The following is a 23074-nucleotide window of genomic DNA, read 5'->3' on the forward strand; positions in this document are numbered from 1 at the left end:
TAGGACAATGTACAAACCTAATTAGTTTGGGGTAAAAATCTGTTCATTTTAATTCCCTAATAAGCATAATAATTCATAATTTTTTGGTTCTAATCACATTTCAATTAAACTTGGAAACATAGATTTTCTGTTACATTGCGCAGACCTCATTAGTTTTCACTCAAATCTGTTCATATTAATTTTCTGATTTGCATAATTAGTTTTCAGCTAAGTAATTTCGAATTATATTTAATGTGTCTCCAATACTCTCAGCACATGGGAGTTCTTTCTAAGCTTTCTTTGATTTTTTTATTTAAATCTCCACAGGTTCAAAAAGTGAATTTTAGTTTGTGTGTGATGACTATTACAGCAATGCTAGTTTGTTTGGTCTAGTTAGTGTAGATCAGTTTTCAGTAGCACATCATGGATAAACTTTGGCATTAAAAATTGCATCATGGGTAAACAACACTGGATGGTACAAACAAAAGGGTAATAGACAAGACTACAATTTGTTGAAAATGAATAAAATTGGCCGAGACAGGTTGATGAACTAATTTCATTCATTCTTGTCTTGCAGGAGCAAGCTGCATTCAATTGTCGACCAATGCGGGAAATGATTGATCAAATAGAAATCGGTTCAACGCTTGCCAAGGTCACTAACAACAATGTGGAACAAGTTGCTAAGTTTGCCAAGTCTGCGTTGCCGCAGTTCCGTGCCTTGGATTTAGGTGACCAAGTAACACTTTTGAAATACTCTGCTTTTGAAATAGTACTAGTAATATCCTCTACGCGCTACACGGCTGACGGTCTGTGGTTTCCGGAAGATGGCGTGTATATTAAAAAGGACACGATTATGCATACAAACATGGATGTTCAAGAATTTTATGAATCTAAATTAAATTTTTTTGAGAAGATGAGCCGACTGAATCTAACAGAAAGAGAACTTGCTTTGTTTTGTGCATTGTTAATTGTTTCACCAGGTTAGTTAATTCTGTATAAATCTTTTTCACCTTCCATTCCTAATATTCATGAAAATTCATAGGAAAATGTTGATATTTCCACAAAATAACGAAAAGCTTATACTAGTATCAAGACATAATGAAAATATTAAATGAGATAAGATCAGAAATCCTTGTTAACGAGTACTAATTGTCCCTTGAAATAAACAAGGACCCATACTTTGAAAGACAAACATGTATATCGCTTCTGGGTATATTGAAAAAAGACATGAAAACGTTCGATTTCAATTAGTCAAATTTTAATCTTTAGCTAACCATTTACAAAGATTCATTAACTGATTTGCTGAGTACTATAATACTGGCTTGCAAAATCCAACCTCATTAAAGTTGTACATATTCAGTTTAAATCTCTCCAATTATTTTTCCCTGCATTTTCAAAACTCACATGTTCAGCAGCAAATTGGTTAGATTCCATTGTGTATGTTTCAGTTTCCAGCATGAGTCGTGTACATGATTGGAAAATAAATCTGATTTCACTACTTTCAGATCGAGAGGACCTTGATGCCAAAGATTCTGTGGAACAAGTTCAGGAACAAGTCGTAGAGGCTCTGCAACAAGAACTTCGCCAGAACCACCCTGGCAGCCACCATATCCTTTTTCCAGGAATCATCAGTCGCCTGGTTGCTTTACGCCAGTTAGTTCCCGAACACATTCAGCATGTCAAGAAATACCTCCTTGTGTCGCATGACGCCAGCATTCTTTCTGAGCCTAGCCCGCTTATGCGCGAAGTCTTTGGATTGTCCACATGAGATCAACACTATTAAGCCAATGAGATATCTACACCCATGTTTTCATTCCTTTGCTGTGCCAGAAATTAAAACACTCAAAGCTGACCAAAACATTTTTTTACTACATATATTTCTTGCTAACTTTTTTAATTTTTGTCTTCAGCTGGTCTTGTCCTGATAAACACCTTATAGCATTTACAGTCATTTTTAATTTTTTACCTTTTAACACCTACATCAACTTTTGTCTTCTTTTACAAAATAATCTTGCATAACATTTGTGAACATATTTCATCAAGTCCTGTAAACGATGCGAAAATGATCATGTTGGTTAAAAAAATTTCAAAGAGATTTTGAAAATACAAAAAAATTTACAAAATGCTGGTGGGAATAATTGCATTCATCAACAATAAATGATCATCCACAATACAACACATAGCTAAAGTACATCGTATTATATGTACATTTAAAAAAAAAAAAAACGAAACATAAATGAATAAGAAAAGTTTGTTCTGTCAAAAATAAACAATCTAAGTTGACTAAGTCCACATTCGTCACAGGATTTTCATTTCAATCACTTCATGAATGGCGCTGCTTCCATCTCTCCATCACTAGATATACCTCTGTGCATAAAACTGAATACAATTTGGTAATCTGATTAGCCCAGAAGTATATTATAAATATACAGTGAATTCATTAAAAGCTTGAATGTCTTCATGTAGAATATTTGCTAATGTTTTATAAACCAATCACAATCAAGGATGAATGGCAGTAAAGCTGTAAACAATTGAAGACAACTCGCAAAGACTTGAGGATAATGGGTGTTAGCAAATATATCTTCTGTAACCAAAGATTTGAATCTGAATGTTGCTTGAGGGTCTTCCTGGGTAAATGTTTTGTAAATACTTAATATCTGTAAAAAATTGCTTTCATGAAATTCAGTGTAACAAACTTTTGCATAATTTTAAAGTGTTACGTTTATATTCATTTATGAATTTAGTCTGTCTGTGAGAAAACTTCATAATCCATCACCTGTTACATGTATGTATTAAACACAGATTTCACAAGTCCAACATTGACAGGCTACATATTTATACAGATGTTCATAATTAGAGGTATTCCTTCTGAAGAAGTACATGCATGCATTTGAAAAAAAACATTTTTTCATTGACATTTTTAGCTCCGCTGTTGACTTTGTCGAGCGGAGCTTATCATATGAGTGATTGTCCGGCGTCCGGCGACCGTGTCAATGTTTTACTTTTTCGACTTCTTCTTGAAAACTACAAGCCTGAATGCTTTGATACTTAGTGTATATGTACCTTGGGTAGACCTCTCTCAGATTTTTTTCATTTCATGATCATATCTTCAATTCTCTAATTTTGGTGAATATTTTTGTCATTTTTGGTAAAAGTGATATTTTCTTCTTGTTAAAAACCACAATCATTTATGGTGAAAAATGATATTTTTGAATTCTTGTTGAAAACAGCAAGTCCCGTTGCATTGATACTATGCATATTGTTCATTTTCTAATGATATCTTCTGTTCTTTAATTGAAATGTGCATTGCTAAGAGCGGAGCTATCTCAGCCGAGAGGCTGCTTGTTTAAGTTGTTTCTCTGTAATATTATTGCAACCTAAACACAAGCACTAATTAACTTTGCCACATCATGTTGCTTCATTTGCATCATGAACTATTAAACCAAAGCACTGAAAGTTTTTTCTAAAAGTCTTCTCAAATGATGGGTGCTACATGTGTACATGTATCAAGACATACATGTATCTTTGAGATATCTGATTCATTGATATATAATCACATAAGAACAAAAATACAGTAGATTTCATAACAGTGTCTAGATTGATTTGTAATATTAGTTATTACACAATTCATGTTTCACTAGAAAAATTATCTGTGCAAGTACAATTAATGTTCATTAGTCCTGTCCAATACTAGTTACTTGCATCTGTGATAACTTTAGTTTTCGATCTTGATAATAATTGAATATAAATAATATCTGATTTCAAATCGATTCAGACACACAATTAAAATCTGCTGTAATCACATTATAAAATCAATGAAATCATATATTCAGATTAATGATACAGTATTTTATTATTGAAGTCGTGCTTTTTTTTTGCAAGCTGACAGCTGGTCAGGAGCTGTAGTGGTTATTTTTTGTACTGTGTGTCAGTATTTTGTACATTTTTTTTCTTTTTTTAGTCGGATATCCAGAAGAATATTTCTAGAGTTTTTTTCCCTGTTGAACCTTAGTATTAATATTTTCAGTATTGGAACAAACCGACTTTTCTTGTGATACATATTTTTTTTTCTTACAAATAATTTCTTGTCTTTCAAATTAATCTAGCAGTAAATTTTGCTATTTTCCTTTCTAGAGCCAGGTTAAAGTTCACACTATGACATATTACTGCACACAAATAATATGTTATAACTACCAGCATTATATTTTCAAAGGCTGTTTTTCTAATTCCCTTGTATTTTATTGTATTATAATATAAAATATTCACAAATATGCTTTCTGTACAAATGACTGTTATTAGCTCAAATCTACAAATGTATAGCAAATTTACCAATTAAGCTATAATTGCGCATTAATTAGAGTGTGTAATCACCTGGCTACCTGTGACATAAACTTCTAGTTTCATGGAATTACTACACACTTTTTACCTCATATGCTGTATACTTGACTTGACAGTTATTATATTAACCATAAATCTTTGTTTTTAATGAAATTTGAATGAATGAATGAGTAATGGAAATCTCATTGAAACTCATGTGTTTGTAAACCTAATATTGATAAGATGTTGATCTTAGGCGATTTTGTTTTCAAATTGTTTTTTTTTTGTCTTAAAGAGAGAAAGAGAGAGTGCTGTAAGAGAAATTTATTTTTTAAAATGTTTATACCAGTAACATAGTTTTAATATTGCCGTGTAAGACAGTGTTTTGAAAAATGAAAAAGCTCAAAATGTTTTACCCTACTCTTATGAACCCATTTTGTATGCTTAAACATAATTATCATAAGCTTGATGAACTGCCTGTTTCAGATTATATCTTTGTACTGTACCATACCTTTATCTTGTTGCTTATTACTGTATATGAAGTGAACTGTAGCATATCTTGATTCTCAGTGGTGTATTTTTTGGACATGTTTCTGCTTCTGTATCCAGGCACCTCTCCAAAGAAGTATCCAATACAATTACAAAAATCCAACAATCATTGTACATATATATTGTGATTATAGAGGAGCTCTTTATACTCGTTTATTTTATTGACTTGTAAAGTGAGGACTGTATTTTAGTCATTGTATGTCTGCAGAATTCTAATAAAATTCAATAATTTTTACTATTGAGTTTCTTTGTTGTGAGTGAGCTCAAAACTTGATTTCCATTTGTCTGTTTATGTAATCATGGAGAATATGCGATTACAAATTCTATGTATTGGTGAATAACAAAATTCAGTCCCTTGACCTTTGTGTATGGCCAATCCAATCTTCCGTGAGTGGTCAAGTACTAAATTAAATACATTCGGAGTGATATGATCTAAGAATGGTTAATGGTCAATCCAATCTCTTTTGAATAGAAAATTATTAAATTAAATTTTTAGTGAGTACCTAATCCAATAACCTGTGATTGGACAATGACCGAGTTTAATATCTTATGCTTGGTGAATTATGCTACTCTGTGTATGGACAATCTAATCTCTTGATTCGTCAATGGCCATATTCAAACACTTGAGATTAGTTAAATGAATGGCCAAATTTAATGCACTGTGTTTGCTAAATATTATCCTTCAGATTGGTGCATGACAAATCCGATCACCTGTGATTTGTTAATGATTGGTTTGCAATTGGTGAACAACACGATTCAGTTACATGGGTTTAGTGAAAAGCCAATCTAATTGTCTGTCATTAAACAATTGCCAAATTTAAACCCTTGTGTATGGGGGAAAATGTGATTTCGTTAGTCCATGAATATTCCAATCTCTTGATTCGTCAATGGACAAATTCCAACCCTTGTAATTGGTGAAAAATACAATTTAGTCATTTGAGTTGAGTGTATGAACTCGTGTGATTCATCAGTAGACAAATTCAGTTACGTATGAATAATATTTGAGATTAGTGAATGACCAATTCAGTTGCCTGTGATTGAACAATAACCAAATGCTGAACACCAGGGACCAGTTATTTGAGCTTACTGTTTGGCCAATCCAATCTATTTTGATTCGTCAATAGACACATTCAATTCCCTGTGACTGTTGAATAGCATGATTTAGTTACTTGGGATTGGTGAAAGCATGGCCATCCAATCGTCTGTGATTCGTTAATGGTCAAATCAAATTCTTTGTGATTGGTGAAAAACACAATTCTGTTACTTGAGATTAGTAAATTGCCAATCCAATCTTCAAATGAAATTCAGTGCCATGTGTGATATATTTTAGTTCCCGAGTGTATAGCCAATTCAATAATAACCTTTGATTGGTCACAGGCGGAATTCAATCATATGCCTAATTAAATTCCATGTGAATGGTTCAGTGCATTATATTTTTGAATGATCAAAAAACAAAGCAAGCATTGTGATTGACCAGTGTCAATAAAACCAAAAAACAGCAATATCCCTTGTAACTGAAGCCAATTATGGTCGTTGTGACTGTATATTAGCCCAATGTAAATCCTTGTATTTGGCGATTGGCATTCTTATCATTCAGACGTTTATATTTAGGGGGCTATTGCTAGAATCAGAATTGTCTGGTTATATTGAATTATTACAACGATTACTAACTACCACTTTACCACAGCTTCAAACTATTGTCAACATTACATCCCTGGTAAATTGGTGGTTGGTTATTTCATTTATCTGTCTACGTCTTACCCTGTTAGGTCATCAAGAACCAATGTACACAACACATTTGTTGTTGTTTGTCACTTTTTAATTATTTCGTCTAAGAATGAACAAATATGTACATAGTTTGGAATATTTACAGTCATTGAACATAAAACTTATCAAGTATAAATTTAAAAATTGAGAAAAAATATCTTAATTTTATTTGCTTTAGACAGTTATTATTTACGTATTCGTAACATTGTATCTGTGCTATACATAACATAATTCGTTTTATTTGGGCTAAGATGCCGTGTGAGTTCTACTACATTGAAATATGCTACAGAAACAATCACACGTGATTAACCGTGCTATCTCTTGGCAAAACCAATCACGTGATTAAATGCAGCATCATGTGATCAACGGAAACGTGTTATGTCTTCCTCTCCACGCGATACAGTTTAACCATGCATTTGTGCGTGTTCTTGTAAGGTTGGTAAAATTTTCGTAACCAAGCTTGATAATGTTTTTTTTTAGCTTCATTTCTTTTCATTTAAAACGTGCATTTTAAGGTTTTCATTTTCTTTGTTTGGAAGCAATCGTAATGAGAAACTAAAATATATATTATTTGTCGGTCAAATCGCGTAACCCGCTTGTACAAAATTTGTACCCAAATGCCACTATAGTAAGCGACAAAAGGATTGGTGTGTAACAATTTCCCCTCGAAAATCTTTGTTTTCGGCTCTGTGGTGCCAATATAATATTAGGTTGCTTGAAATCAAAATGAGCTATCAGCACTGCAATAATTTGACTTTTCTTGTCCAGTCTTGTACTCTCTAGATATGTCATACCATAAAATTCAACAAACATTATAAAATGCAATTTCAATTCATTTCTTATAGTCTGCTACAACATCAAGTATAGTCAGTTGTTCTTGACTATGAATGGACAGATTACTTCAACGGATCACTTGTTTTTGTCACACCGTGTTAGAAAGTCCGAATATTTCCCGAAGTAATGGCGTCGGTACCATTGCACCCGGTGGCTGGTTTTGTAACGATTGCACGTGTTCAGGCATCAACTGTCGCATTTCCACCAGCCTGGCGACAACACGTGGCAACATCATCGGATTGTCAGGGTGGTTTTGTTTCAGTTCCATTTGCAGACATTCTACCAAGTACTCCTGGAAATTCTCGACTTTGGTGCGATCACTAAGGTCTTCCCTGTCTGAAAATAATGATGTGGAAACATAGTCAGAGTTTGTGTCGGTGTTGGTGATCAGGCCACATTGAACAATTCGCGTTACAGGGGTAAGTGGAAAGCAAACAAAACTAAGTGAAGTAAAGTAAAACAAAATAATGTGCTAATTATGTGCTCCAGTCGAACCCCCTCCCACTGTGTGGTCAGTGTGAGTAGGCATGGTCAATACGTAACAGAAGCACGAACAGTGGTGACTGTTTTATTTACTTAAACTGAGAGTGGGTGTTTTCCCTGCGAAGACCGAGCGAATAAATTGCATGGAAAATTAAAGTGGCAATTTTTTAAATCCTGATAGCGTATTACACTTGAATAGGATGAATCACGGGAACGCAAGCGCAAATTTCAATTTCAATTTCGAGCACCCTCATCAAATATATCAGGACTTTATATATTCAAAAAATGCAACTGTTGAATGTAAAGACGGTCACTGGTAGCATAGTGATTGTCGCATCAGACTCATGATCGGTAGACCCAAGTTCAAATCCTACCTTAGGCTGAACATCAAAGGGTCGACCCCTACCCTGGGTGAGTGTGCCACAGACTCAGTGGGAAGGCCAATTCTACTGGCCAAGATTCATTCACTAACGAATACGACTTTGGGGGACCCTTGTTTAAGGTCCGCAGGTGCTTGTGTTTGACCGAGCCTGATTGACGCTAGGATAGCGCATTAAAAATGCCACTTGACAGAGAGATGGCCACACAGCCCTGTCATGTAGTTCCAAATAGGAAATTACTTCTGTGGCAAAATACACTATGTGTCAGCACTAGCACTTGCAATTTGCACTTACAAAAAAGTGTCAGGAGAGACAACAGTGATACTCAATGTCCAAAACTGTAGCCTGGCACAACAAATATTTTAAAAAAAAGAATGCAAAGACGTAACAATCGCTGCTAAGAATCTTTCAAGGGGATGTCCAAGGAAAATTGATAAAGAGTTATATCGGTTTTCTTGATCAGTTTATTTCACTACTCGCTGTAAAATTAATTGGGTCGTTTCAATTTACTTAAGGGGCGGTAGTTGTCGCGCTACGCATGTGCGAGATATATGTGTCTCGTATAAACAAAGATGGCGACTTTGACTGCGCAGATCAACAGGTACAAACTGAGACGTTGCGAAGCTATAATTAGGTATTTTTTAGGTGATTGGAAGGTATTGAAGAAGTCACCGGCTGTAATTATTGCAAGTCGCGCCCAGGTCAAACCTCATACTTGTGATTTTCATTAGAAGAGCGCACTGGATTGTGGGAAAATCAATGTTTGTCAACACACAGCGGCGAGTAAAGTACATTGTTAACTGGAAAATCGAGCGCATTGCGTGATTGTGACGTTTTCATCATTCGTATAATTAAAAATTCACATTATATTTTCCAAATCTGTTTGTGAGATAAAAATGCGACTAACACCAAACAAAAACATTGGACGATAATTTGGCGATTTCACAAGAAAACAAAAGCACAACTCCATTGCCAAGTGCAAGTATTCATTTAAATGCAATGCAAATCTACCTGGAGAAGCCAGTGACAATGCACAGAACAGCGCCACCTCACGTTCAGTCAGATACATCCGGTTGATTTTGTCGTAGAATTTGAACTTGGATTCAAACAGATTCTGTATCTGCAAAGCGTCTAACGTTTCTCTCTTTATGAATACACCATGTTCCGGAAACCACAACCCATCCGCTGTGTACCTCGATGAGGCCATGATAAGGTAGATTTCAAACGCTGCATATTTTAGCAGCGTCACTTGGTCACCGAGTTGAAGGGCGCGGAAATCGGGTAGCGCTTCTTTGGCAAAACGCGCGACTTTCTCTACTACAGTTGTTGCCCAATGTCGAAGGACTTCACATATCTCATCACGGTCGTACATCTCGCGCATTGGAAGTATGCCGTAACCAAGAAACTGAAATTGGATAAAAACAAAAAAAAACATGAATAGCCTATTGACCGAGTAAGCAGCCGCAAAACAATACGACGCCTGGTTACCAGTGCGAAAAATTATGCTCGCCATCGTTACAAAATTATGAACATAATTCAAGACAACAAATATTATGCGGGTTTCAAGTGTAGGTGTAATGTTGTTCGATTATGTCGGTAACGTTTCAGGCCTATTAACATTTCGTGCATGGCAGCACCTTCTACAACTCATGTTTAACCTCAGAAAACCAATACATAAGGTTTACCTAAATTCGTACAAATACATATTTTCAAAAGTTCACGGTGAAATTATTGCGGTAAAAACAAAATGACATTTTGAATAATAAGCGCGATATGCTAAGATGGTTAGTAACCAGTTTGTAATTTTACCATGATGTTGGCTATATTTTATATTTGATGTATACGATTGTAAGACATCCCGCTCGAACAATGAGACAGAGTATGCCTCATTTTGAATAATACAGTTTGTATGATACACACGCCAAGGTGGTAATGAGAGAAACAATCATGGGGCCAGTGGAACATCACTGAATACATAGAATATACTAGTATTCAATCAAACCATTCTAATACTTGTTGTTCATTGTATACTCATATCGAATTATTGTCTATTTGTATCTATCTAAAACGATAACAAAATATACTTCGCATAAACTGAGATGTTGAAGACGATTTTGTTGTATTTGTTCAAATTTCATTGAGCATATTTCTTTACAAGACAAACCACATGAACTGGGGTCAAATATTTTGAACAAACCACATATTGCCGAGAGTACAACAACGAGCAAGACAGCTATGATCTTAGTTTTAGAAGAATACATGCACGCATTATGTCCCCTCCTCTAGAAGTTGACTGTGGTTGGACGCTTCGAACACAGTCATGTTTCTTACACGTTTGCTCTTGTGAAGAAATTTTGGATCTAAGCTATTGAACAAAACGAAAAAAAACATGGACATGACAATGAAGTACTGTAAAATACTTTACTTTAGCTGGGATTGATTTTCGCTGATTTCTGAATAAGCTTCAGAACGTTACATCCAAAGATTGACAAATGGGTTGATGACGTAATCGAGCATGTGACCTGAATTCGGAAATAACTATACTTACTCCGTTAGATTTTTCTTTTAACTGTCGCGACCCCCTATATTGTTTAAATATCTCTCTGAATGATTGGTGGATGCTGTCGGTGAACTGTCGCAGTTCTATTTTTCGTTTTTCCTCCCATGTAGCACAGCTCGCTTCTTTTTTCAATTCATGGAGAATTTTAAGTCTTTCTTCGCGAGGCATACGACCAAACCTAGAAGCTGAATGAGAAAGGAATAAACACGGAGGGACGACGATAAACGGAAGATACAAGGTTCGTTTAAATGGAGGCTACATATAAGACATACCTCCAAGTGACATTCCAACATGAAGACATTTTTGAAATCTACAGAACTGACATTTGTTTCTGGTTGCCATGTTGATTTCACAAGGTGCGCTCGGAAGAAATGGACAAGTCCGGTACTCCAGATTCATCCGGTGTGTACGTCGAAAGAATCCCTGTAAACAAAGAACATATAATGTTTACTTGATGACATAAAATAATAAACAAACTGACTGAATCACCCAATAATGCGCGCGCGCCAACCAAACTTATATTCAAGTTGCAATTCATAACAACATTCCTAAATTTGATTAGAAATAGTTGCTTTATTGGGTTCGTGTGCTACAAGAATAACACTGTTAGTAAGTAGAGAGATTATTCATGATGTATTATTGAATCAAGGATTATAATTTGCATCAGTTATAAACAGAGCTGGAAAACACCAAATAAATTACTATAAAGATCGCGGAGGGGAACAAAATATCAAATAGTGTAATTTTCTGTTTATATGTAATTTCCTATTTTATGGTTTCTTGCATTAATGAAAGATTATGTTGACCTTGCCTAGAATTTTAAAGTAAATTATACACCAGCTAAATGACGGACAGCCAATCAGCGACGCGTTACAGCTGGTAATTTCCTGCATTCAAAGAGAAATAAGCTATGGAGTTATTGGCCATATGTTCTGGTGCAAACATTAAAGATGATGATTCAGATGATTTAGTTATTTTAAGTTGTGACATGGCTTCTTGATTGGTTATTGTCAACAGATAGTGAAAATTAGACAATGATTTGTTGATTATGTTAACCTTGAATAGTTTTATAAATTAAATTGAAGCAGCCAGTGTATAAGACGATCATACCGGAGGGCATCGGGAAGTTTTTTTGGGCTACGCCCTCGCAACACTTCAATCGTGGTGGTTCGTGGCATGCGTCAAATATGAATAGCGTGTCATTGTTTACAAACAAGCGTCTACCTATGAGCCTTTGCGTTTTTAGCGTGTGTTTTTATCGTCTCTCTGTGAAATGTCTACGTAATATGCAATAAATATGAAGTGCAATAAATATGAAGTGCAATAAATAAATAAATAAATAAATAAATAAATAAATAAATAAATAAATAAATAAATAAATAAATAAATAAATAAATAAATAAATAAATAAATAAATAAATAGAGGCGTCATGTCTGGATAGCATACATGTACAGAGTACCTATACGTACATTTGGGTTACGAGTACCTAGTCTGATCTAATGTTATCAGTGTCATCCACCCTACAGGTGTTACTCGGTGAACGTACTGTACTATGTCGCAGTCCACAGATCGTCACCTTACTTCCGTTAAAGCTACCTCGTTTGTTTATTTATAAATTTTTTGGTAAATGAAAAATTAGCGGGTTAGGAATTTGTTTTGTTTCTACACCCATTTCCACTACCAGCATGGTTGGTATACGTGTTAAGCAAAATTTGGCATTGAGACGACAAAACCCTCATTGACACAACCTCAGTGATAATTTGGTAATGTTCCGTTGATTTTCTGTTTCCGTTTCCCGACTGTCAGTCACTCAATATAGTTCCACAGTTCGACACCCCCATTGCCCTTTCCGTTGTTGACGTATTTGTACTTCGGGTCGGATCGTTCATGGATCGCTCTGACCGAGTATCGCATCCCAAATTTGAATCGTATCTCGATCTTTAATTTGATTGGCGTGTACAATTTAAACACACTCACACACACATACTCACCCCCCCCCCACACACACACACATATGTCGAAGGTAAACTCGGTAAAATCATAGACCTTAAAAGACATGGTAAAACTGACATACTGCTTGTGGATCTCTGGATAGTGGATAGTGTGGGCAAGTCGTATTGACACCAGCTTGTAGACCACCTATTGGAAAAACTAATTTAATTCGGTGGATGTCCCTTGCACAGGACTTACGTTGTTGTCCTAGTGGCCTGGCTTACAGTCTCTGTTCAAACAACACGGTGGTCAAAGTTTAGTTCGTTATTGACAAAACGCAATAATATAACACTAAATCGAAATTACTTGAGGTTTTGAGGAGGAACACGATCGCGACCCAAGAGCACCGTCCGTTCAAATGACCCAGCATTATGACCGCCATCGTGTACAACGAACTAAAAAACACAGCGATACAGATTTGACAAATTGATAAGTTTTACCTTGCAACCTTCGCAAGCATGAACACCATAATGGAAACCCGAAGCCTTGTCGCCACATACTCGGCACTTCATCGGTAATTCCACGTTCTCTGAATTCAATCCCTGATCGCCCCCCATTATACCTGCATCAGAAATAAAAAACAAATAATATACATATAACTCTGTTAAAATTACATGTATACGCAGGTGTTGAATTGGTCTTCATGGACTCACCTCGCTCACTTAGTATACACCTATCTTTTACGTATCTGTACTTTGGATCGCATCGCTCAGACCGAGTATCGCATCCGTTTTTTAAATCGTCGCTCGATCTCTATTCTGATTAACTTGTACGATTTAGAACAACAACAATTACAACAACCGCAACTCACAAACATTGAAGCAAATTCTCGTTATGTGAGATGGACTTCGCGTTGGATAAAACACAGAGTAAATATTATATATTCAACAAAATGACAACCCACAATTTCAAATGTCAGCAGGGTTATGTAAACATGAGGTGTACCCGACACAGTTCTGCATATATAATATCATGGTACGAATCACGATAATGATGTCATCATTGACTGTTATTTCTAACTCCGGCCACTGCTATTATATTCTGGTAATTATGTAATATGCAAATTATTATTCCTTTCCATATGATTCCAAAAGTAAAATTTCTACTTGCGATGAACTACGAAGTCAGGTGGTTATAACAATAATATGTGTGTATTGATCCTTGGCGATCCTTTAGCAACAGGGCTTTGTCCGTTAGGGGACCGAGACTATTAATTTAAAAAGAAAAGGGAAACAAAAATACATGACACAGTTGAACTTTAGAGGATTCCGCTCGTCATGCAACTAGTATACCTCATCTGCATCTTTCTATCTAGTTACCTTTGTCAAACGTATATGTGGGGAGCAGCCCAGAACTGATTTATATGCTGAAACATCTCTAGACAACTAAACGACTACTCAACAGTGATGGTTGTTTTTGCCTTTATACTGTTTGGTTCTACTATTATTCAGCACTATTTCAAGTTCTTATTCGGGAGTGTTTCAAGTTTTCAGTCAGGACTGTTTCAAGTTATTACCAGTACAGTTACAAGTCCTTATTCAGAACTGTTTAACAATTATTAGTCAGGACTAATTCCAGTAATTATTCAAGATTATTCAAGTTGTTATCCAGGACTGTTTCAAGTTTTCAGTCAGGAATGTTTCAAGTTATTACCAGTACAATTACAAGTTGTTAGTCAGGACTGATTTTTTTCAAGTTGTTATCCAGGATTGTAAATTGTACCATAACGTGAACCACGTAACACGCCAATATATTTTTCCTTTTTGCGTACTAAAATCTCGCCTAAGTGTTCCTTTCCAGGAGACAGAAGGAATTACATTTCAGAAAGAATCACCGTGTTTACATGTGTACTATTCCGAGTCACGAAGAAAAAGCAGCAGCAGTAATAAATTATATCTAAACAAACTATATCCCAATTTACCTGTAAAAACTTACTGAACAACGAAGGTTTACCGTTATTAATGTGAATCTAAATAAAACTCGTAGACATTGTGTTACAGGGTTTGCCACACACAACGTTATGCCGTCCCTGATTGGGTGAATCTATTTTTAGCGGGGTTGCCTGACAGTGTGTATAAAAAGACCAATAAAAAATGGCAGGGTATGGTGTTGACGTCATCCTGACACGTGAATATCAGTCATATATGATACAACTCGATTCAACAAAACATTTCACGGTATCTATAATGTTGAAATGTATATTCCCGAAAGATCAACATAATATAATGTTGTCCATCATCATCGTTGTTCTCAACTGAAAGTTAAAATGAAATGTATTTGCATAATTACGCTATTTTCATCAGAGATTCATTACGGGTCAATATTCGCATTAAGTAGGATAATTGTGCTGGTCAATAACATTGCGTCGGCATTCGTCATATCTTTTGTATCGGTCAGTTATTGTGATTCAGCGTAATCTGTGTAAATACACAATAATTTTGATCACCATAATGTTTCAGCGGTCAATATCATATACACATCTATGGTTTAATATTTAGTTATTTTGCACAGCATCACGTCTGTATATACAGTGTATGATAATTTGTTAAATTGTGTGCATTTGCCGCGTGTATCATTAGTGTTCACGTTTATTGCCAAACATATACCAAATTGTGACGCGTATTCGCCAATGCGCATGATATACCAAAATGCAACCCGGACCATTCGAAACAGTCCTATTATACCCCAATAGAAGTTACCCGCGATAAGCGTACCAGCCAGTAAAATGCCCGACATTTTACGCCAAAATTATGCAAGATATGAAAGTGAAACACCGCAGCGAAAATAGAAATTAAGAGATTGGGCATTAGAAAGTTTGGGGAGAGATTGTTTTGCACAGAGAAAATCTACAAAAAAATTCTTATAAAAATGTAGCTCATTTGTACAGTAGTTTCGCCTGATCAACTCCCAACCAATTCTAAACAATGCTTGGAGTGAATTCAGTTGATAAAACCATCATTTAAACGTGCAAGCCCCAGACAATACTTTGAGATGATTTGAAACACCCTCCTATAACTTATGAGGGCACAATTCGTGGAAGTCGACACAGACTAAAGACAGACAGTGACAGACTACAGACTGTAACTGGAAGTATTATTAGGCAATTTAAAGTCATAAACATCGAATAATTAAAACTTAACTTGTAGAATTAATCGATGTTCTTAATTTGGTATCGACTGGATGCTACGACGACCAACAATGGAACAACAATGTTTGAATTAATGTTAGAAGGTAAATCGTACTGTATGTTTACATTGTGTCGGGGACGTATTAATAATGTACTACTAGTAGTACCTGAAACAATTCTTTGAAATAAATAAATAAATAAAATAAATAAAATAAATAAAATAAATAAAATAAATAAATAAATAAATAAATAAATAAATAAATAAATAAATAAATAAATAAATAAATAAATAAATAAATAAATAAATAAATAAATAAATAAATAAATAAATAAATAAATAAATATCTGCTGCTGCTCACGGTTCGCCTAAATTGTCGATTAAAAACAAGTATTTATATTGTCGGCATCGCTGATGGTTTAGAGATAACCTGTACGATCAGTACGGAGATTATCTTTTACAGTCAAAGATATGTGGTATTATCTACGTCATTAATTATGGGATGTCGGACAAATCATTTGCAATAGTTATTATGAGCGTGTTCCGTCACCCCGTTCAATTCTCGCCATTACTCGTGATCAGAAAGTTTAGCCTAGTTTGCGATACATAGAAAACAATCAACAAATTAATTTGATTACACCCACCTTGTCCTAGTACGTTGTCGTCATCGAGGATGATGGAGGCATCGCTCACGTAGCGGTAGGTCATGGGACACGGCAACTCCATGGTAGTAGCGATACACTGATACCGAAGTGAACCGGTGCAGTGTAAATCAGAATGTGATTTCAATACTGCCACGATACGATAAGTATAGGGGCACACGAGCAGGGCAGGCTGTATTTTGAGGGTACTTATTTGCATATGTGTGCGGGTCGGGTTTAATGATGATAGAACAGTACATCGTGTGCCAAGAATGGTATAACCAGGGTCTCACATATTACGCGTTATATTGTCACTGTAATTGCAGTCGTGGACATGAACTTGGTAATGTCATGTTTGAAAGTATTCGCTTTTATGAATGAGAGCAACGTATTTACACAACGAGATACGATTTCACAATACTCCTCCGCCAATAAATCGGATCATGTCCTACCTTGACAAACGGAACAGCAATCATAATCAAACGAGTACACTCAGTTAGCTTACGATGGTCAACTGTAGTAATATCAGTGACACGTACGTGATAATCATCGGATACGTAGAATAGTACTCCGTCATAAGACATACTCTGGCACTGTCGTACTCGATTCATATTTTCCGAAACAACAAAGAAAAAAACACGGCCGCATTCGCGACACTTACTAGATCGCAATGGTTCCGTAAACCGACTCAGCAACGTGCCACCTGTCGAGTCGACAAGGCAATGATGCGATCTGAACTGTATTCGAATAAGTAGCAACTGGGGTTATATAAATAAGAATAAAATCTAAAGTTTACACTTGTCATAGTTCGCTTGACATGACAAGCTTAGGGTTAATGAATATATATAGCGCCCACACATGGCCTGTGTGCTGCCATGGCGGTCAATATTTGTACTCAACTTGAATTTCCTAGTATAACGCCTCGTTTTTTCCGTAATATTACGGGCTAGTGACATGGAAGTCAACGAATGTCGCCACAAACTATATGCTTAAAAATGCCGTAACAACTGACTACACAGTACAGCTGACAACATTCATCCTAATAAGAACTAGGGGCAAATTTCGAACGTTTTTCTTTTTCGCTAACAAGATACCCTACTGATTTAAATTCATCAAATTAAACGCCCTTGTTGGTATTTAAATAAATAAATATCAGTGTTTGGGTGGGGTTATGACTCTCATTGAACATATCTATAGGTCGACAAACAGTGCGTAGCTGCATATATATCTGACCACTCTAAACGTGTACTAGTATTTTCCAGCCACTGGGTGGTACTATCAATGTACGAATAACTACCAGTGTGACATAATTGCCAATATATCACCATAAATGGAAATTAATGATGTATTTTACAATCCTGTGTATAAATGCATCGCGTAAATTGACAAATATTCTGGGTGACATTGTGCAGTGAAGTAAAACTTAAATTTGCTTTGCAATTACCCATAATTCTTTACGGTCTGTGTATCAATCTCGAGTGGCTCATTGACCGCATTACCCATTTGTTTGTTTAATATGATTGATACTAGTATTATGAAATATAAATCTGTACCCTTAACGATACGGTCCGGGACATGACGAAGCGGCTCTATGTGGTGGTTACCCCAAGGTTTTGAATTTTCTAAAAAAAATACCTTATGTAGCTCATGGTATTTCAGCAAATCAGTTGTAATTATTTTAGTAAAAATTCAATATACCGCTGAATTAGTCTCATAGGGGTATATAGAACTAGTAAATGAAAAATGTGCATAAATAACTTGATCAGAATTATTTATGTGTACGTTGTATTGTATTAATTAATCAGTATTTTATTAATTAGCACCAAGAAGGCTGCGGGTTTGTCACTCGTTACATTATATTACATTCTGACACAAGGTATTACGTTTGGGGGAGTGACATCATATTGGATACGGAGGATACATACTGAGTTCAGTGCACTAAAACGAGCCCAGATGCCCTTCTCAGAATAATATATCTTTATTGCTTCGAGATGAACCGTCGACGTTGACTCATTATGTCAATCCTCGATATCAATATTATTTTAAATTATGTTTTGGGGACAGGGGCATATAGTAGTTTGGGGTCTGTGCGACCATCTTTCTATCATAATGATATTACGGCAGTTTAATGCGATATTCTAATGTCAACAGACCCGACCTAACACACAACCTGCTACAGTATTAACCAAGGTTCTCTCAAAGTTGCATTCATCACTGACTGAATCTTGGCCAACTCGGTCTCTCCATTGTGGTACACTTATTTGTTGGCGTTCAACCTCAGACAGGAGCTCAACTCGGACCTACCGATCGTTGATCGAGCGTATCAACAACTACGCTGCTGTTTTCATCCTAAATGATCTGATTAATGAACAAAGATAATCCATTCTTTGGTAATGGCAAGCTTGTAATTGATATTATTGCACCATAAACGGCGTTCCCTAACCGCTGCATAACAACAGTCGAATGCCCAATGTAATTTGATATGATACCCCGTAAAGAGAGATGCCGGCCTGTTATGTTAGAGTTTGATAGTGCCTCTTCACGTTCTAATGATCACTGAATTGCGATTAACGGCTAGACGCCACGCTGCTGCACGTGATAACGTTACATTTTGTACATAACCATAGACCTTAGAAAACAGACCTAAGGACTATGTAAGGTCTATGACATAACGCACTGTTTTATTTATGTTTTATTATTTAAGATTATTGGTAACGCCAATAATTTGAAGTCGATGCGGCGATTATGATCGGTAGTTGGACACACCATGAATTGTATCTGGTGGGTTGTTAGTCTTACATGGATGGAGTCGCCATGAACACCCCGGGAGCTAGAGTATTGCAGTCAGTCTGGTTGTGTTTCGAAAACAACATAATGTGTTAAATGGTACACCGGCATGTTGTAGCATGTTTGTGGGATTATAGGTGTAACGCCAGCCTCAATAAATATAAGGTCGCTGAGACCGCATTAACACATTTCGAACATTAATTGCGCCCTCTGTTCACAGTCTATAGAGAACAATGTGTTAACTAGCTTTTTCCCTTCCCTGTTTTCATGCAACGCGTTAGTTTTTTTTTAAATTATGGTTATATTGTTGGAGTTTCCGTGAATTTTACTGGAACGGTTGTTTTCAATTTTTTTTAAAGATTTTTGGGTGGACACTAATTTCTTGAAATCGACACTCGGTGCCAGTTACTATTTCACTACTAGTAATTACCTTTACACACATCAGCCAAGACATGATGTGGGTAAAAGGTTCATCTCAGGACAGCGCCCACTTTATTAGCCAATCAGCGACAAGTGGGCACTGTCTTTACTTGTCAATAATTAATCCAACTTGAAGACGGGCACGTACAGAGCATCTTATTTTGAAGTGATTTTACGGTCAAAAATGCTAATTCTAAAGGCGATATTTATTAAACCGGACGTCGAGTCAAATTTGTTAAAAGGTAATTAGTAAATTAATGCCACACGTATGTGACACCGAGTGTCGATTTCATAAAATTTGTGTCTTCCTTTCTCGTACCTTTGGTACTGACTGTAAGGGCTTGTAGATGTTACGTCGCCCCGTAACACTGACTTAGAAACCCTGTATCTCTACAAATACGAAATTTGAAAGATTTTACCCCAGAGCCTACACGTTTCCGAGGTAAGGGCGGAGCGCAAAACTTTTCAGCGAACCCTGTTAAGTGAATTTATTGTTTTTCTCCCTGAGACGTTGTAGAATAATTATTTACCTATATCTTGACCTAGTCGCCGAAGAAAAAAAAATGAAGGTATGTCATTTACTACGGAATAAACGGACTTACTAATGTCGAAAAATAAGAAACTGCTATGAGTCCAGTATGCGTCATTTGCCCTGGACATGCTAAGTACCTAGTAAACCCGGCGACTCCCGTCAATGTCAATACAAGTGGGCCGATGAGGCTAACCCGACGTCAACGCCTACACCCACCGACAAGACAAAACATTACAGTCATGCTCTTGCAATGGTTGAGTGATATATTTAAACATTTTACACTAGTTGCCAAAATATTCGTCTGACCAGTGTCTTGTAAATGTAATTGTGGTTCGATCATGAACTTCTAAACGACATATTTTTATTTGGGTTAACCCCAAGTTGGTATTTATAGTTCAGTGACACGACTGTAGCGCCATTAACCCATCAATTTAACTCGATTTGGAGACTGGCACATATGCCCATCGTCACCGCTCGCGGGATACCCATACAATGATGGTTCGATCATAGCTGGCTCTTGTCTGGTCTCCTGCCCCAATTACAACGCTGAGGGCAGTTAAGAAAATAACCGCCCTCAGCGTTGAAATTGGGGCAGGGGACCAGACTAAGCGGACTTCTCGACTCAGCTGGGTCACGTGAAGCTGGGTCATGTCAATGTGTTGTTACGAGAGTACGCCCTCGCACGTCTACATTCAGAAACACCCGGAACGAACGAGACGAAAAGAAACAAACCCTGAGGGCAGACTTAATCAACTTTATTACACAACTAACAATAAACTGCATTTAACATCCGTTATTAGGTATGTAAATTGTGATAGTGTAATATGATCATTTGTCATGATTTCAATGAATATTATTTTTTTCATTTAGAGATAATCCACATTCTTTTAATTAATATTTGTCTTACATTTTAAAAGTAACTACAATTTAAAATAAAGTGCACTTCAGCGTCTAATTTGTTAGTTTTACATTTCTTGCAGATTCTATTTGAGGGGGGGTCTCATTCATTCTTCTTCCTAATTCAACAAATTATGGTTCCTCATATTTGACTGCATATGCTAAATCCCGAACTACGTAACGTAACTGAATACAGCGACCCCATCTTTCTGTACTCCCGCGTTGCTTTGAAGGGGTTAGGAATAATTCGTTCCTTCGCAGATTAAGAATTGACACCGGCTGCGGGAAAGTGTGTCAGTATCCTTTATTTTATGTTTTTGTCATATTACCTCAAACCCTGCAAATGGAAGTGTGCAAGGAATCATGGGAAGAAACGATGTGCATTGTGATAACTGTCATAAAGGTGATTGACAAGTCATACTTGTTTTCAACTCTGGAAGGACAGTGGGTTCTACCAGGTGTGCTTGTAATTTACAAAGGGTGTTTACAACTTTGGAAAGAAAATTGGAATCTACCAGGTGTGCTGTTATTTGAATAATAAAGGATGTTTATGATCTACTGAGTTGCCTACGTGACACAGCTGCTAGCAAGATCACATTCTGATTGGCTTATGTGGAAACCCAGGTGGTGACACTGAATCATGCTTATAAATTGGACAGACTGAGGACAGTAAGGGTCCATCATTTCAATTTGGTATCCAGTGTGTGCTACTAAGATATTGTGTGACAAGTGAGACAGGCTTCAACCATCATTCTGTGAGACTTGCATGAACTGCTCTGCGATCTCCTGCTTTCAGCGGTGCCCTCCAGAATACCAGCGTTCCTCTGCAAGCAAGACTCCTGTATTTCTTCGTTGTTGTGTTGCAGAAGCCATTGACTGTCGTCCATTAATACATCCTGGAACTGAGTTATCACCAATACACATTTTCCTAAGCAATCCCCTATTTCAGTGATTTTATTCATTGTGTTTTTCTGTGCTTTATTTCTTGTAATTATTTTGAGACGTATTAAAGCCAAGTGCTTTAACTCCATATTTTGGTGTATGTGTATTTCATTTCCAGTACTACTGTCTTGTCTACCCCATACTAGCTGTGAAAGAACCCCCTGTCCAGTGTGAATTCTGTGGGCGGGCCTCTCAATTGCGATAAGCAGGCCTCACACTGTGACAAAGTGTCACCCACGTTTGGTTGCTGTTCCATGATAATACAAACAAAACAGTCTGTCTTTCATGGTGATTCTTGGTGAAATTACTCAAAGAGTTCCCCAAAGTTATGGCGGCGTTCGCTTTTGCTGCTATACAAATATACACTCACGTGTCACGGCCGAGAGTAGTTTGCAAGCTCGCGCTGATCCATGCGCGATATGTGTTGTCAGATATGCACATCAAAGATATATTTTGTCCTTATGCACACGGCATTTTGGTTGAGAAAAATGTAAATAATATGAGGTTATCACGTGATACCATCTGATCGTATACCTGGCTGGTACGAGTATTCAATTACGAGTTTGAACCGTATGATTTCTGTGAAAATGTAAATATGAAAAAAAAATATCTCAGACTACGTTGTGCAAGGTAACATTACTGTAGTGACATTGCGTACGTGATACACTAAAACTGAGGAAAACAACGTTCTGTTTACGTCATCAGCTGCGCACGCGCGGGAATTGAGTCCCAAGCGACGATAACAACGCATGCTAAAAAAAGCAAAGGCTTATGGGTAGATGTGTATGTGTTTGTAATCAACGACACGCTGTGGCCGTTTGCCGCATGCGCAGATGACGACTCTCCCGCTTTAAACACAAATTAACCT

General features: G+C 36.5%; 2 protein-coding genes and 1 long non-coding RNA gene across 5 annotated transcripts in view; 2 read left to right on the forward strand and 1 right to left on the reverse strand.

Annotated features, from left to right (window-relative positions):
* LOC102802392 (peroxisome proliferator-activated receptor gamma-like) overlaps positions 1 to 5080 on the forward strand; it is a 79037-nt gene extending 73957 nt beyond the window's left edge. For both annotated transcript variants that reach the window (XM_085504290.1, XM_085504291.1), the window contains exons 5-6: positions 557 to 959; positions 1485 to 5080. In XM_085504290.1, coding sequence (XP_085360416.1) covers positions 557 to 959; positions 1485 to 1747 — 666 coding nt within the window. In that variant the 3' untranslated portion in view covers positions 1748 to 5080. The remainder of the gene's footprint in view (positions 1 to 556; positions 960 to 1484) is intronic.
* A 1562-nt stretch (positions 5081 to 6642) lies between these two features.
* LOC102802514 (peroxisome proliferator-activated receptor gamma-like) lies at positions 6643 to 17319 on the reverse strand. Of its 2 annotated transcripts, none has more exons than XM_085504293.1 (6): positions 17081 to 17319; positions 13303 to 13424; positions 11142 to 11292; positions 10858 to 11054; positions 9321 to 9714; positions 6643 to 7782 (listed from the first exon to the last, which is right to left on the reverse strand). In XM_085504293.1, exons 2-6 carry the CDS (start codon positions 13417 to 13419, stop codon positions 7535 to 7537), a joined length of 1107 nt encoding a protein of 368 aa, XP_085360419.1. In that variant the 5' UTR covers positions 13420 to 13424; positions 17081 to 17319; the 3' UTR covers positions 6643 to 7534. The 2 variants fall into 2 exon arrangements, with proteins under 2 accessions (XP_085360419.1, XP_085360418.1); XM_085504292.1 differs by having other exon boundaries at positions 16632 to 17319.
* The window catches only part of LOC146737882 (uncharacterized), a 29732-nt gene continuing 13617 nt past the window's right edge, over positions 6960 to 23074 (forward strand). The window contains exons 1-2 of the long non-coding RNA XR_014930702.1: positions 6960 to 7047; positions 7458 to 7865. This is a non-coding gene — a long non-coding RNA (uncharacterized LOC146737882). The remainder of the gene's footprint in view (positions 7048 to 7457; positions 7866 to 23074) is intronic.

The sequence above is a fragment of the Saccoglossus kowalevskii genome, chromosome 10, assembly GCF_978046115.1.
Source record: "Saccoglossus kowalevskii chromosome 10, keSacKowa6.1, whole genome shotgun sequence".
Taxonomy (NCBI): domain Eukaryota; kingdom Metazoa; phylum Hemichordata; class Enteropneusta; family Harrimaniidae; genus Saccoglossus; species Saccoglossus kowalevskii.

Coding starts and splice junctions, on each gene's coding strand:
- LOC102802514 (XM_085504292.1), bottom strand. CDS start 16,848: ATGCAAATAAGTACCCTCAAAATACAGCCTGCCCTGCTCGTGTGCCCC. Junction 13,425..16,631: donor CGACAACGTACTAGGACAAG/GTGGGTGTAATC, acceptor TTTCTGATGCAG/GTATAATGGGGGGCGATCAG. Junction 9,715..10,857: donor TAAAAGAAAAATCTAACGGA/GTAAGTATAGTT, acceptor ATCCAATTTCAG/TTTCTTGGTTACGGCATACT.